Source organism: Drosophila guanche, unplaced genomic scaffold, assembly GCF_900245975.1.
Source record: "Drosophila guanche unplaced genomic scaffold, DGUA_6, whole genome shotgun sequence".
Classification (NCBI taxonomy): domain Eukaryota; kingdom Metazoa; phylum Arthropoda; class Insecta; order Diptera; family Drosophilidae; genus Drosophila; species Drosophila guanche.
The window spans coordinates 6,143,848-6,158,081 of record NW_022995746.1 but is presented as its reverse complement, the minus strand read 5'-3'; the positions used below and the strand labels follow the sequence as shown (position 1 = coordinate 6,158,081).

At 45.0% G+C, this 14,234-nt stretch overlaps 1 protein-coding gene across 3 annotated transcripts in view; it reads right to left on the bottom strand.

The window, feature by feature from the left end:
- Window positions 1-169: 169 nt before the first annotated feature.
- Window positions 170-14,234, bottom strand: part of LOC117582652 (rap1 GTPase-activating protein 1) — a 92,283-nt gene continuing 78,218 nt past the window's right edge. For all 3 annotated transcript variants that reach the window (XM_034270551.1, XM_034270552.1, XM_034270553.1), the window contains exons 3-5: window positions 2,162-3,871; window positions 1,590-2,093; window positions 170-1,517 (exon numbers count right to left, since the gene is read on the bottom strand). In XM_034270551.1, coding sequence (XP_034126442.1) covers window positions 1,362-1,517; window positions 1,590-2,093; window positions 2,162-3,871 — 2,370 coding nt within the window. In that variant the 3' untranslated portion in view covers window positions 170-1,361. The remainder of the gene's footprint in view (window positions 1,518-1,589; window positions 2,094-2,161; window positions 3,872-14,234) is intronic.

Here is a 14,234-nt window from a genome sequence, read left to right as displayed (position 1 = left end):
ATATACTTTACACAATAAAAATGATAATGGATCCTCAACAAAAACAATTATTCGCATAAGTCGAACTTAAAATTTAGAAGATTTCAAAGACAAATATTGTTTGTGTGTATCTTTCTTTTGTTTGTTCTCTACTTTTGAATCATTTGATTTTGATTTCTGATTTATATATTATGGGAATCGATCGCATCTACGCATGCGTACTTATTGGTTATCGGTATTGGTATTGGTATCGGTATCGGTAGTATCGTTAATCGATTAGAAAATACAGTAGTCATAGTTAATTTCGATAGAACTATTTGCTCCGCCTTCTCTCTATAAAGTATATGTACATTTGAATGCATGATTAATTCTCTTGAGTCATCGATCACTTATCGATCATTCATGGGGGCGATTGGTTGCGTTTCAACTTAAATAATTAAACATAGATTAAGGTAAAAGTATTTAAAGCAACTTAAACTTATGGTTAAGAGTGTTCGGTTTCCTCTGTGTGTGTTTTGTTTGTTTTCTTTTATCTTTGTTTATCGATTGCAGTTTTAAAATTATCGAGCATCGAGCGCTAAAAATCATATCTACTCTTCGATATATATCTTCGAATGGGAATATGGGATTATTGGGTGGGTTTGGGGGTGTGGTTCTACGCGAATGTGTGATAACGAGAGTCACAGTAACAGTCACAGAGTCACAGTGAAACATGTGATTCCGGTATTCGAGTGCGACTAACGAGAACGGAACGAACCGCTTTATGGTTTTGTAAACCTCAAAACATTGCTACGTGTGTGTGTGATTATCATGTGTTGGTTATCGATATCGATTTATCGTTGTGATGCTTCGTGATTGATCGCTTTCTACTTTGCTTTTGGGGACTCGTTTAGGGTTTGGTTTTGTTTTTGCGTTAATCCATGCGGTAAATATGCTTAAAGACTTATATTATATATTTGGTGTACTTTTTTGAGTTTTGTGTTCTGTTTTTTGCTTTTTTTCGTTCTTTTGCTGGTATTTTCGCTTGTTGTTTTCTTGTAGTTTAGTTTGTAACTGTTAAACATATATAATAATATTATATATATTCTAACGATTTGAATAACTCTTGTCCATGCTTGTCCTGCAGCGATCTCTTCATACTTCCTCCTTCCTCCTTCCTCCTCCGATCTAAACTAAATATAATACAGTTTATCTTTTCATTCGTTCTACGTGTGTGTGTGGGGGGGCATCTACGTCTACGTCTACGTCTACAATGCATTTAACGACTCCTACAAAACGATTTTCCTTCTCTCCAAAGTGTTATACACGGCACAGTGGTTACTCCTTTCTCCTACTTTAACTCCACTCTCTCTCTGCTCTCTCCCTCTGTCACGTTTAACGCTTTAGATGGGCGATATGGAGAGCGGTGCAGCGGCTGTGTCCGGCATGTATTCCTTGACCAAATCACGCAGCCGCAGAATCTCCCGTCCAGCTGCCGCTAGATCGCCCTGCAGCGAAAGTTCCCTCTCCCGGAGTCGCTTAATGTCGCGCTGACAGGTCTGCAAATGGCAAAAGGAAATAAACCGATGAGTACAGGGAAAATCTTTCACTCTCTTCGTGTTTTTACTTACCACATTCTGACGCAGTAGATCCAATTTATCGCACTTGAGTCGCGTCACCTCCTGCCGCAGATTCTCAATCTTGACAATCGTCTCATTGCTCGGCGAGCTGCCCATCATGGTGGCCTGCACCCCGTCAAGGCACAGCGAACAGGCCTTGGTGGTGGCCTCCGCGGAGCTCATGCTCTCCAGCCCAGTGTCGCTGTCAATGTACGTGGCACCGCCATCGGCATGTCCCATCATCGGATCCAAATCCACGCTATTCAAACTGGAATCATCGCTCGTCTCGGACATGGTGGCCACGGCCACGCCACCATTCTGTGCGGCACTCACAGCAGCAGCTGCCACACCACCCACACCAGAACCATTTTGGATGTGCAAACCGCCGCCATTGGAGCTGCCATTGTTGTTGTTATTGATGGTGGCCTGTCGCGAGGTAATATCCGGCGACGAGGAGGTGGATTCATTTGAGGATTTTGATTTCGAGGAAGATTTCGAGGCGGTGCGACTGCAGCTCTAAGGGGAAAGAGAAAACAAAATCAATTAGAGGATCGCTTGGTGTGGGATTCATGCTGCAAACTTACATTCAAATTGGGTGTCTGCATCTCTGGCTGTGACTCCTTCTTGGCATTCAGTGTGCCCAGCTTTGTGTTCACACTGAACTTGTCCTGCCCGTTGCCCGTGTCCACGCTCTGGGAGCGCACGCGCATGATCAGCGCCTTCTTGACGGTGTCGATGAAGCGTGTGCCTGCATTGCCACCGCCACTGCCACTCTCCGGCTTGGGTGTCTCGGGCGTGGGGCTGCCAGCGGTTGCCTGCGAGAGATCTGCGCCGAGAAAGTCCCGCGTCTTCTCGCGCAACTCCTCGACGAGATTCTGCAGCAGCGAAGTGCGCGTGCGCAGCTCGAGCTTGGCAAACTTCTCCGCCTTGTAGCAGGCATTCTCCGCATTGATCAGCTTCGTGAGGATAAACTCCTTGAACTCCTGACCCTTGCGAAAGACAGCGGGATTGGGTAGTGTGGGTCCAAAGAAGGGCACATCATCGCGTGCCGTGACGCTGACCTTGTAGCGGGTGTGCGGTGTGTTCGGCTCCAGCGGCTGCACCACAATGAACGCGTGCAGAAAGTGACTCGCGATCATGTCCGGGGAGAAGGGTGTGTTCGTCTCCTGGAACACAATGGCCACAATGTCGTTGCCAATGTGCCGCTTGCGCTGCAACTGCTGCGGATCACCCTCCGTGTGGGGCAGCAGCGTGGACACATGGAACATGACCTCACGCTCCTTGAACACCTCATAGACGGCCGTGTCCCCGGTGTGTCCATTCTGTATATCCAATCCACCACGATAGCCCTTGTGGTCCTTCAAGCGTATGCGCTGTCCCAGCACATCCAAGAACTCATCGAAGGCCGGCGATGTCTGCTGATTGCCGAACAGCTCCTCCTCGGTCGTCTGGCCGTATCTTTGGTACAAAACTCCAAACTTGAAGTGCGACACGAGCACATGCTCATCGTAGACGCTGATCAGATTGGAGGCCTTGGGGCACAGCACCGGCATAAAGTTATCCACTTGAATTTGCTCGTTCAGCAGCCGCACCATCTTGGCGGGACTGGGCTGGGCGCCCAAACAGGACACCGGAATGAGCTCGTGCATGGTGCCAGTGCGCAGGCGCAGCAGGATTCGCATGTGCTCCTGGTTGGCCACATTCTCCGTCTTGATGGAGATGAGCACGGGTCCAAGCTGCTCGTCCTGCCCCACCAGATTCGAGTGCTCGCGCGCCGCATAGAACCGCCTGTAACACTTGGCCGTGTCATCCGTCTCGAACTTGGCCATCCAAGTGGTCTGCGGCAGCAGCGGGTTGCCCCTTGCATCGTAGCTGCACTCGTGCTCGGTGCCGTCCAGCCAGTAGCCGCCGTGCAGCGGCAGCATGATCATCGGATAGGGCGCCGCCTTGGCCAGCGCATCCTCCAGCAGTCGCTGTGAGGCGGGTATGGCCGACACAATCGACGAATTCGAGCTCACCGATGACTGTGACTGGTAGTGGTGTCCATTGGACAGCAGCTGACCCCCGGAGGCACTCACCACTCCACTGAGCTGCGGCGAGGCGGGTGTCGAGCTGCAGGCCGATCCAGACACAGAGGTGCTCGAGTGGTTCATCGAATGTCGCAGTGTGGCACGCGAACCAGAGTGCTGCAAGCCACCGCCGCCGCCGTTATGTGCCACGTTGTGACTGTCGTGTGGGGAATGCGGCTGTGGTACACGCTCCTCGCTGGTGGCATTGCTGCCGCGATGATGGTTCTGAAAGAGCGAAAGAAGACCGCAGGTTAGATTGGTTGTCATTTGGGTGCAGAAGAGGCTTGAGATTTTTTGAGTTATTTGCCTTTAATGACAGTAGAAGCTTTGGTGCTGAAAGTTTGTATTTGGGGGGGGAAATTTCATTGAAATCTGTGCAAACATTTTCCGCTTGGTACAATTTTCCATTTTTTGGGTATTTTTATTTATTCTGAGCAATAACAGCTGCTGCTGCTGCCGCTTCCTAAGCGCTCTCAACTTGCTTGTTTGTTCGGGCCAAGAGTGTGTCAAACGATACCAAAATGGTTGGAGGTGCCAGTGCCTGTTTATGGTGTGTGTGTGGGTGGCTCCTACACACACACACACACACACACACACACACACACACACACAAACTCTTTGACAGCAGAGCAGGAGTAGGAGTAGGACGGGCAGTCAGTGTGTTGGGGGACTGCATGGCTGCATTATAATTTCATGCAATTATCGTCAGCGAGTGCGCCTGCCCCCCCCCCCCCCCCCCCCCCCCGCGTGCCACGTGCTCCCTGCACTGTGTTTTGCGTATGCAAATGCTGTGAGGCCTCGAGCCATAGAGCCATGGATTGTGGATGGATTGGATAATGGCACACAGCAGAGCACAGAGCGCAGAGAGAGGCCCCTGCCACAAAAAGCTCATGGCTCATGTCGATGGCTATGGCTATGGCTATGGCTGCGGCTCTGTGTGTGCAATTTTGTTGGCACAAACTATTTGAAAAGCGCCAAACAAATATGCCCCAGTGGGTGTGCAACGCACAGTTGTGGGCGTGGGCGTGGTCGTGGATTACGTGATGGATTTGCCAGGAGACTCACCAAAAACGACAGCGAGCTGAGGGGCCTCTGAATTTTTGATAACATTAAGCCAACATTTTCATTTGACATGAACGAAGCGAGAGCTAGCTTGTGTGTGTGTGTGTGTGTGTGTGTGCCTCTCCTTACAATTCGTGGCGCCACTCGAAGCTTTTGTCTAGTCCCTACCTCACTGCCCCCCCGCCAGCGACCTAAACAAGCAAAAGCATATTAAAAAGTTCCTCTTTTATTTGCAAACAGTTTTTCCACATTTCCACAATTTCCTTTTGTGTTGCACTTTGGCTTGGGATTGAGGGCTCGATGGGGCTCGGAGCTCACTGGCTTGCAGCCAAATGTGGCACGTACAAGGGTTCAAAAGGGTGTGCCATTGGGGGTTCATCGATAGTTCGTGCTTTGATTTAATAGTCTGCCAGTTGCTGCTGCCAATTGCAGAAAGGGTCTGCCCTGCCTTCCTTCCCTTTGTTGGAGCAGCTTCAAGAGGGAATAATGAGACCAGAGTTGGCAGGAGTCTGACAGAGGGTAACAGTGTGACCAGGCTGCACATTCTGTCACTTCTGTGGGCTATCGCTTAAGCGATTTTTAATCTATTTTTACATATTCCGACTGGTTTTTCCATCCCTTCACTTCTCTGTGCAATCGCTGGACGCGCTCCCTGTGCCATCGCCTAATCGATTGTTAATCGAAGGCTAAACCCATTTCGATTAATGAAATTTCATTCATGTGTTATGTACACTAATGATTTGCATTGTCATTTCGAATGCAGTTTCGAATGCACAACATTCACTCTGCTTCACTCAGCTCCCATTCATGCTCTGTATTTGTATCTGTATCTGTAACATTTTGCTTAGCGTGTGAACCAAACAAAATAAATGCAAATGCAAAATGCAAATGCAATTCAATCCCTCTGGCCACTGTGGCACTCGTACACTCATACTCCCTTGCAGCAAAATTGATGTGGCAATTGAGGAAAATTAATAAATTTTGTTGTAACTCTAGACAGTCGACGATGGGGAAGTGGATTGGCTGGGTTGGGGTTCGGAATAGTAGTTATAGATGGTTATAGTTGGTCACGTCACACGGTTTGTTGGCTTCATTTGCTCTGGGTCGCCCTTTGAATGTTTGTTTAAATGTGGAAATGTGGGAAACCCAACCCCGAAAAGCCAATAAATAGATGGGATAAGCAATGTCTGTCTGGGTTAGAACGAGGGCATGAGTCATACATCTAATAAGGAAAAGGTCCTCCGTCCACTGTCTCTCTATCTTTCATTTAATTTGGCAATTGCTTTGGGAATGTGTCTGCCCCAGCCCTATCTGTAGATCTAATTAGGAAATCATTTGTAGCGCAGAGAGGTTGCTGCTCTCTCAGAACAAATAGTAAGCCGGAAAATGCCAAAGTTAAATTGTAATAAAGTGGAAAGCATGACGAATGACAAGAGCCAGAGAACCAGCCACAGCCAAGAGACAAATCTCAAGAGACAGACATGAGACATGTGCTGCAAATGATGATCATCATCGTGCCACAGCAGCAGCAGCCAGCAACAATAATAATAATGATTATCATTATGATGTTTATGTGCCGATTCTGAGGAACTTAAGCGGATTACTCGTACATTCAAGAGAAAAAAGTGTTACGAGCACTGAGAACTCAAGAAAAAAGAAACTAAACTGAAAGAAAGAAGAACTTTTGAGGCAAAAAGAACTGTGGATGCATCACACTACGTCGTACTACAACCATATGGCCAGACTCTGAGCTGGGGCCTCATTTCGAGGTTAGTGGGGTACTCAGCGCTGGTGGGGGAGAGGAGTCAGGGCCTGGGCCTGGGCCTGGGCCTGGCTGTCATCTACTCGATATTTGCATAAGGCGAAGGGCATTCATTGAACCTCTCTCCCTGCCCCTCCCTCTCTCTCTCTCTCTCTCTCTCTTTCTGTTTATGTATAATAAAAGTCCTGCAATGATGCCCCAAAGTCAACAATATTTACGTTCTGTTGTTTCTGTTGCCTGCCTTTGTGGCACTCTTCAAGTGCATGGCGGCGCAGGCAGGCGGAGGCGTCATTAAAAATGTGCATTTTTGTGTCATCATTCAACGCCCAATGCCTGTTGGCCCCTAGGCCATGCCCACATGTCGCAATGTTCCTCAGAGAGTGAAGATTTGTGGAACGAATGTTTGGATACCCTGTAAAACTGTGCTGCGATTTTGAGTTGCATCTTTCTCTTCATTCATCCACCCATTTGCAGGGCAACAAATGCATCAAAATACACAGGAAGCATCCGCCTTGTTGTTGTTGTTTTAGCTTGCCACCTCAGGAGTGAGAAAAAAAAAGAGAAAAACAAAAACTCAGCAGACGGAGGGTTTCTTTGCCCTGGCCCCTACAATGCTTGCCAAACTGTGGGCATGACTTTGGTGAATATTTTATGCAGTTCACATTTCAAAAGCAAAAACCAAAAAAAAAAGAGTGACACATGGCTATCGTTCTCTCTCTCTCTCTCTCTCATTCGCTCTTTCTCTTAAGTGATTGATATATGTAGGAGCATAATACATGAGCTGTCTACGCACGTGCAACAGAGAGACAGACATCAACTTCAACTTCAACTCTCAGCTCCAAGTGGAGTAAAACCCACTCCCGGGGCACACACATGATTTATGCGTGTCTCCAAGGGTGCTTGCTACAAGGGGCTGCATGTTACATGCTAAAAACCCAAACACGAATCAAATCAAAAACCCATAAATCAACCACACACGAAAAGAAATCTCTCTCAAATGTCAGCCGAATGAGTGTCAAGCTGCAGGAAGAAAAATTTGTCAAGGAAATGACACCAACTAAGAGACGAAAAAAAAGTAGCTCATAATTCTCAGAATTGCTCTACTTTTATAAGCAAAGAACTTGACACATATGCAAGTTATTTTTAGAGAATTGTTTTACTGATTAATATAAATATTACTCAGTTACAAGAACTTTAATTTCGCTGTAATTTCAGCCCGATGTTCCCCAGAGAATTTACATAATTTTAAGATTTAACCAGCGCTGAAGCCACGTAATGTTTACTCTAAGAACGAGCCAAAACCCTCTCAAAAATCTATAAAAATTCGTACCGCCAATCATAAAACGCTGCAACACTAGAGACCCATGAATATGCCCCAGAGAGCTAGCTAGAGAGAGAGCGAAGTGCCACAAGTAATTGGGCTACAATTCCCTGAACCTTAACGCGTATTCCTCCATTCCCAGGCCCTCCAGCTGCGCGATCGTTCCCTCAAGTGTTACCTATGGGCCACATTTTCAGCATTAAAACGAAATGGAACATCAATATGCAGTGCACGTAAGGCATGAAACGCTTTCACAAATTTAATTAACATGAGAATAAACGATATGTGTGTGGGTTATGTATGCACATAGGTTTTATGGCTAGTGGGTAATGGAAGTTCTAGAAGTAACTTATCAAGAGAGAAATTAACATAAAGAGCAGCAGTCCGAGAAAATTGTTTAAAGAACTCCTCGAAAATGAGCAAAAGTTATACATTTAAGAAGCTTTTATTCTCTTGAATTCTCTCTAACTTATGGATTATCAAATATGATCTAAACCTTAAACGGGTCAGTCCAAAAATATGTGATATCATTTACGTGCTCCTACAGTTGTACAGTCACACATAATTATTGCTCGATTTAGCTGCTGTTTTGGGGGCGTTTTTTTGTTGTGGTTAGCCAAATGAGGGCGATCGTGGCTCATTATTATTCGTGTTTTGTTCAACGATTATTGAACACCAAACAGTGGCCTCTATAAGGCAATCCAAGTGTTTGTTGTTTTTGCTGTTACAGTTTGGCGACAATTTCATTAACGTTTCTCATAAAAAAAAACCAAACAAAAAGCTGAAAGCGAAAGGCAAACAAAATGCCCAAAAATGGATTTAAAAAATTATGCAAGCACGCTGATTGATTTTTGAAAATGTTATAATTAATTTAAAATTATATACACATAGTTTTTTAAGGTTTAAAAATAGTTTTTTAATTGCATGAGAAATGCAAGAGGAGAAGTCGATGGCGAAGGCGAAGCTGTTGCTCGTGTGGCATGTGACCCAATTGGTGCGCAATGAACCCGCAACACCCGCTGACTGCTTCGTCATCGTGCAGCATAAAATTAGTTGCTGCGACAATGCCAAAGAGCCGGGATGCCGGGAATAATACTCCAAGAGGAAGTTGCTCTGTCTCTGAGAAGGTAACTCCGTTCCCACATGCCCCACGGGAAGTACACACAATTTCCCAAAAGGTTGCATGCCCCAGCCACACCACGCCACTTGGTGTCACGCCTCTCTGAGCAGCAGTCGCTGGAGTAGGGGCGGTGTGCCCTTTAAGCGTAACCAGATGTTCTGCAATAGCTCCCAAACTGTGGTGCGCTTTCCTTCGCTTTGCCGTGAGCTTAACCCTTCAGCCGCTGCGCATGTGCATTGAAGCGCTGCGCTGTTTCCAGTCCAAGAAGCAGCAGGCCCTTCTGTGAAACTTTGTGTAACTTTTGCACATTTAAATTACAAACAGCTGACAAAAGTCCAAGCCCCTAAACCCAAAAGTGCTTGCCCAATCCACACACAAAAGTCTTTCTTTCCGTTTCTCTGCAGTTCTCCAGTGACTTCGACTCTGTGACTTCCCCCCTATTGCTCGTTCGCTTCAGTTGCTTCGTTTCTCATAAAATAATTGCTCCGTGTGATGATGATCGGTCGCTCCCATCCCCATCCGACTTTTTTGCCTTTCAACTTGAATTACATTACGTTCTCTCTCTCGGTCGCCCCTGCAGAGTCTTCGTCGCATGTCGCCACGTCTTGAGACGTAGTGAAGTTCGTTCTGCGGAGTTGCCTTTTGTGTTTCTTGTTGAGAGTTTTTGGCCAGCGAAGCGTGAAACATGAAAAAAAGAACCCACCCTATGTGGCGGGAAGGGCTTCCTGGAATTCTGCTGCCAGCCAAAAGGCAACACAAGTAATTTGCCTAAAACTTGTTGTAGTAGAAACCCATTTAGTTGAGCTTACTAGGAAATATATTTGCATGTTTTTTTAAGTAAAGACAAAGAGATGACAAGGAACAGAACACAACAGAGCGGAAAACATGAGACTGAAATGGGGAGTACATGCAACATGAGATAGCCCTGATGAGTCGAAACAACATAGAGCATGATAGAGCTCTGAAAAGTGGAGAACATTCTACATGACAGAACTCTCAAAAGCACAGAGCATAATTCTCCAGAAGATATGGCAACAATTACTCAACAAAACACACGACCATTTCCTGTTCATAATTAATGTGAAAAAACCTGTGTCAAGCCTCTGGCTATGATTCTTTTCCTTGAGGGCATTTTCCACCCCATCAAATATTGATTAAACAATTGGCCCAAAGTGGAGCATAACTGCACACACGGCAACGGCAACGGCAACGGCAACGGCAACGGAGCGCAGTCCATACGCATTGCAGTGTTTACTTGGCCCAAACAAGCTGGCCCCAAACGAGGTTAACCAATTGCAGGTTTTGCACTTTGCACTTTTGAATTATTGAAAGGCAGCGCAGGGCTGGCGAGTGCAAGTCCCTTACTGCACACACACACAGTGCCTGTCAATACCATGTTGATCCCATTTCTAGCACTAAGCCACTCTCGAGCTCCATTTGTCAGCAAATATTTCAAACTGATTTATGGATTTCCTGACTTTTGGCTGTATCAACAGCAGACACAAAATGCGGTTTTGCGTTGGCGTTTTTTTTTGGCATCAGCCTCCGGATTCACATTCACTTTTTTTCGCGCTGTTTGTGTATCTGTATCTGTAGCTGGATGTGTATCTGCGAGTTTTTGGATTTTTCAGGTTTTATTCGGTTGCTTTTTGGGTGGAGAGCCACAAAGTGGGTCAACGCACGTCCGGCAGAGGCTACTCCTCCGGCTACTCCTCCACCCCTTTCCACACTTTAACACTCGCTCATCGTTTATCTTCATTCATTTGCATCTGCTGCATTCATTATTCATTCCCTTTTGCAGCACCAGCACGGACTCTCAAACTGTGTGTCAGCGCCTCCATACGCGACAATTGGCGCAAATTGCTTCAGTTGCTGCTGCTGCTGCTGCTGCTGTGCCTGTTGCAAGTCCGAGTATTTATAGCAAATCTTTTGACGCCAAAAAGAGTGCCCACAAGTGCCGTGCGTCGTACCCCTTTACAGCGGCGCCATTACAGCTTATGCCTCATGCTGCTGCCGCATTATGAGTGCCACAAAATGGGGGCACAACGCAAGGGGAACGAACCTCTCAGTTTCTCGTACTCCATACCCATACCCCCAATTGCCAGTGCACTTTTCTTCTCGCTGCAGTCTGTCTGCAAACATTTGTTGACTTATTTACGATCCACACACAGCCACACAGCACACGACTGACTTTCGATTGGGAGTGAGGAGGGAGAGACACAAACAGAAGCCAAGAGGCACTCGGTAGGCAGAAGGGCTGCATTGGTCATCTATAAATCAGCGAAAATCCTCATAAAACTATGCTCCATCTCTGTCTGCTGTTGCTGCCGTCTCGCCATCTGTTTAATGTTTACTTTCGAGAGATTCAAAGTGATTTAATTTCATGGCTGCACTGCAAAGAAAAGCCTTACTCATCTGGTTTTTCCATACATGCCATGCCGGAGATGGAAGGAAAATGTGGCTGCATCATCAAAATTGAAAGTCAAAAAGGAGATGCAAACTGTGCACACTTCAGGGTGGATATTTCACTGTAATTGTAGGGGGTATAGCTGTGATGATTCCTAGAAATTCGGCACTATTTTCATTACGTTTTCGAATAAGACTACCTTTCCTCTTACATTATGCACCTCAAAGTTCCACACAACTCTCCCTACCAAAGCTGCTCTCAAACTGTAAGGAACTCTTGCCCTAGGCTGTCAGTCTCTCACCCACTGTCCACCCACCCCAAAGTCACCCAACCACCCACAATTCTGTGCACAAAAGCAATGCCTAAACCTCCTTGGCCACATCCAATCCTGCCACAACTTTTACTACCAAACATGTATTACTCTCAAACTGTAACTGCAGAGCTTGAACTCCCTTGATTTATTCGCCTTCGCCCGTTGCAATCAGACCGTACTTCAATTGTTTATTTTATTTATTTACCTAACAACATGTCTGGCAAATCGCGAAAACAAAACATTATTCCATTTTGATTCAGAGTCTCTGCTCTGCAGTCTGGCATATAAATCAATAAATTAGCAGTCCATAAACTTAATAAGCCGCATAAATAACGTTTGAAAAACAAAGTTAAGCATGCAAGCACCCCTTTTTTTTGCCAATTTATTGCTGAAAGAAAAAGTGCAACTGACCGTAGAAGAGTTAATTGTGGTTGGGGTGGTGTGAATCGTTTGAGAGACATTCATTCCACTCGCGTAATCAATCATTGACATCCTGAGCGAACTGCGAGTGAATGCCTTACAAATACTGTGGCCATGGCAGGATTATTGCATGTTGGCTGGCAATTAAAGCGTGAAAAACTAAAGCCACTAAAAATTCCGAAATAAACGATTCGAGAGAGGGAGACGAGAGTCATGCAAGCGGGCAGCGGCGCCGCAAAGTGAAATGCAAAACGAAAATAAAACCCAAAACCCCAAAACCAAAAACCGAAACAAACTGAAACTCAAAAGTTGAGCAATGATCAGCAAACAACAACAGAGAAAGAGTGACCATTGGGGTATTGGTCAGCAGATTCAGATTCAGGTGAAGCATTGGCCAAAAACCAGAGTATGCAATGCATTTAACACTTTCAACATACAACAAACAAACGCAATAACAACTGAAGCTACAGATACAGCAACAGATATCAATAATAACAGGCAGATACAAGAAAGAAAGAAAGAAAGGTTAGCGGCATTGGAATACCCTGGCGATTGATGGAGTACTTTGGTTTTGATTCAAATTTGTGTTTAGCAGTTATGAAGTTTGAAGTTTCATCGAATTTAATTTAGGAATAATTGCTACAATACTTTTAGTTGTTAGCTTTGATAAATTGTTGTACAAAAACTCATGAGAATTGATGGAATTATCTCTTAAGAGTAAATTGTTACAAGTTAAAGTTTGCCTCATATATAAAGTCTCATATTTAGTAGTTAAATTTGGATGAAAAATCAGAGAAGAATGAAAGAGCATATTATCTATTAATATGTAAATTGTCCTTGGATCATCTTTCAACAGTGAAATGTGAAGTAGTGAAATACCGAGAAAACATAAAGTTTTCCACCATCAACGATATCTCAAAGAACGAATTTCGGTTCCATTTATAAATAGGAGTTCCTTTCTTGAAAGAAATCTCACCAAATATCTGAAAAACATGGCCAAAGCCTACCTTAACCTGTCTCTGTCCATACCCCAGCTTCTGCGTACAATCGCTTTTGTGGGTGATTCATCTGAGCGGCAGGTTTGGGTTATTGGTTTATTTTTTTTTTTTGCTGCTTTTTGGCTGCAGGGGGCGCGGGTTGCCATACAGTTTTCCAGCCACTGAAAAACTTTCTTTTTACGAAATATTTATGAAGAAATTCAGAGAGAGAGAGAGGCAGAGAAGAGAGAGTAAATAGTTGGCAATGCTAGTGGCAGGGGGGCAGGTGTTGTGTGTGTGCTGCTCGCGTTGTGGGCGTGTTAGCCACTTCCATGGGCGCCCGTGCCCCCGCCCACCCGCAGGTTCAACGGTATTTTTTGTCTTTTGTCTAATGAATTTATTTCTTACCTTTCTTTTCTGTCGTTTTTTTCTTTAATCTTTTTTAACACAACATTGCGAGCAATTTCGTTTAGAAACTTTCTTTCCCAGCAGCAGGCAAAACAGAAAAAATCATGAAAACCGGAACCAAATCTTTAAATCTTGGAATACATCTTGAGGGCATATCATCATCAGCCATGTGTCCGTCTCGACAGTCTTCATCTCTTTATTGTTATGATTATTTTATTATTTCTATTTCTTTTTCCAGTTTTTCTTCTTTTCTGAAGTTTTTGACACGCACGCGATGAGCCCCCAGATGCCGTGTGGCTCTAAGAGCCAAAACCTTGGCCATTTGTCTTTGCCCCCTCTCCGTCGCTGTCTTGGCCAAATTTGAATTTGAAATTTGTTTGTCTCGCTCTTTTTTTTTTTGTTTTCTACACAGAATCACAAGCACAAATTCAATTAACAGAAAGGCATATAAAAAAGTGACGGAAAAACAAATGAGATTTAATTATTAATTGAACTACCGAGAGTCAAGGCTTTTCACTCGGCTGGCTACATTTACATACAGCCTAGGCTCGTGGAGAGATCTAAAGATACTTTTTGTTGTTGTATTTTCATTGCTTATTGTTTGTCTTTGGCAAAATAAGGTCAAGTGGGCCGATCCATTCGATGATTATGATGATTTTTTGGCAGCACATCAATCTGAGAGGGTGGAGTGCCAGAAATGACAGAATTGCGGGTGAAATACCCGTACACAGATACATTATAGATGCGTAGATACCAGAACAAGGTTGAGGCGCTTTTGGAAACTCGAGAAATGTGCGA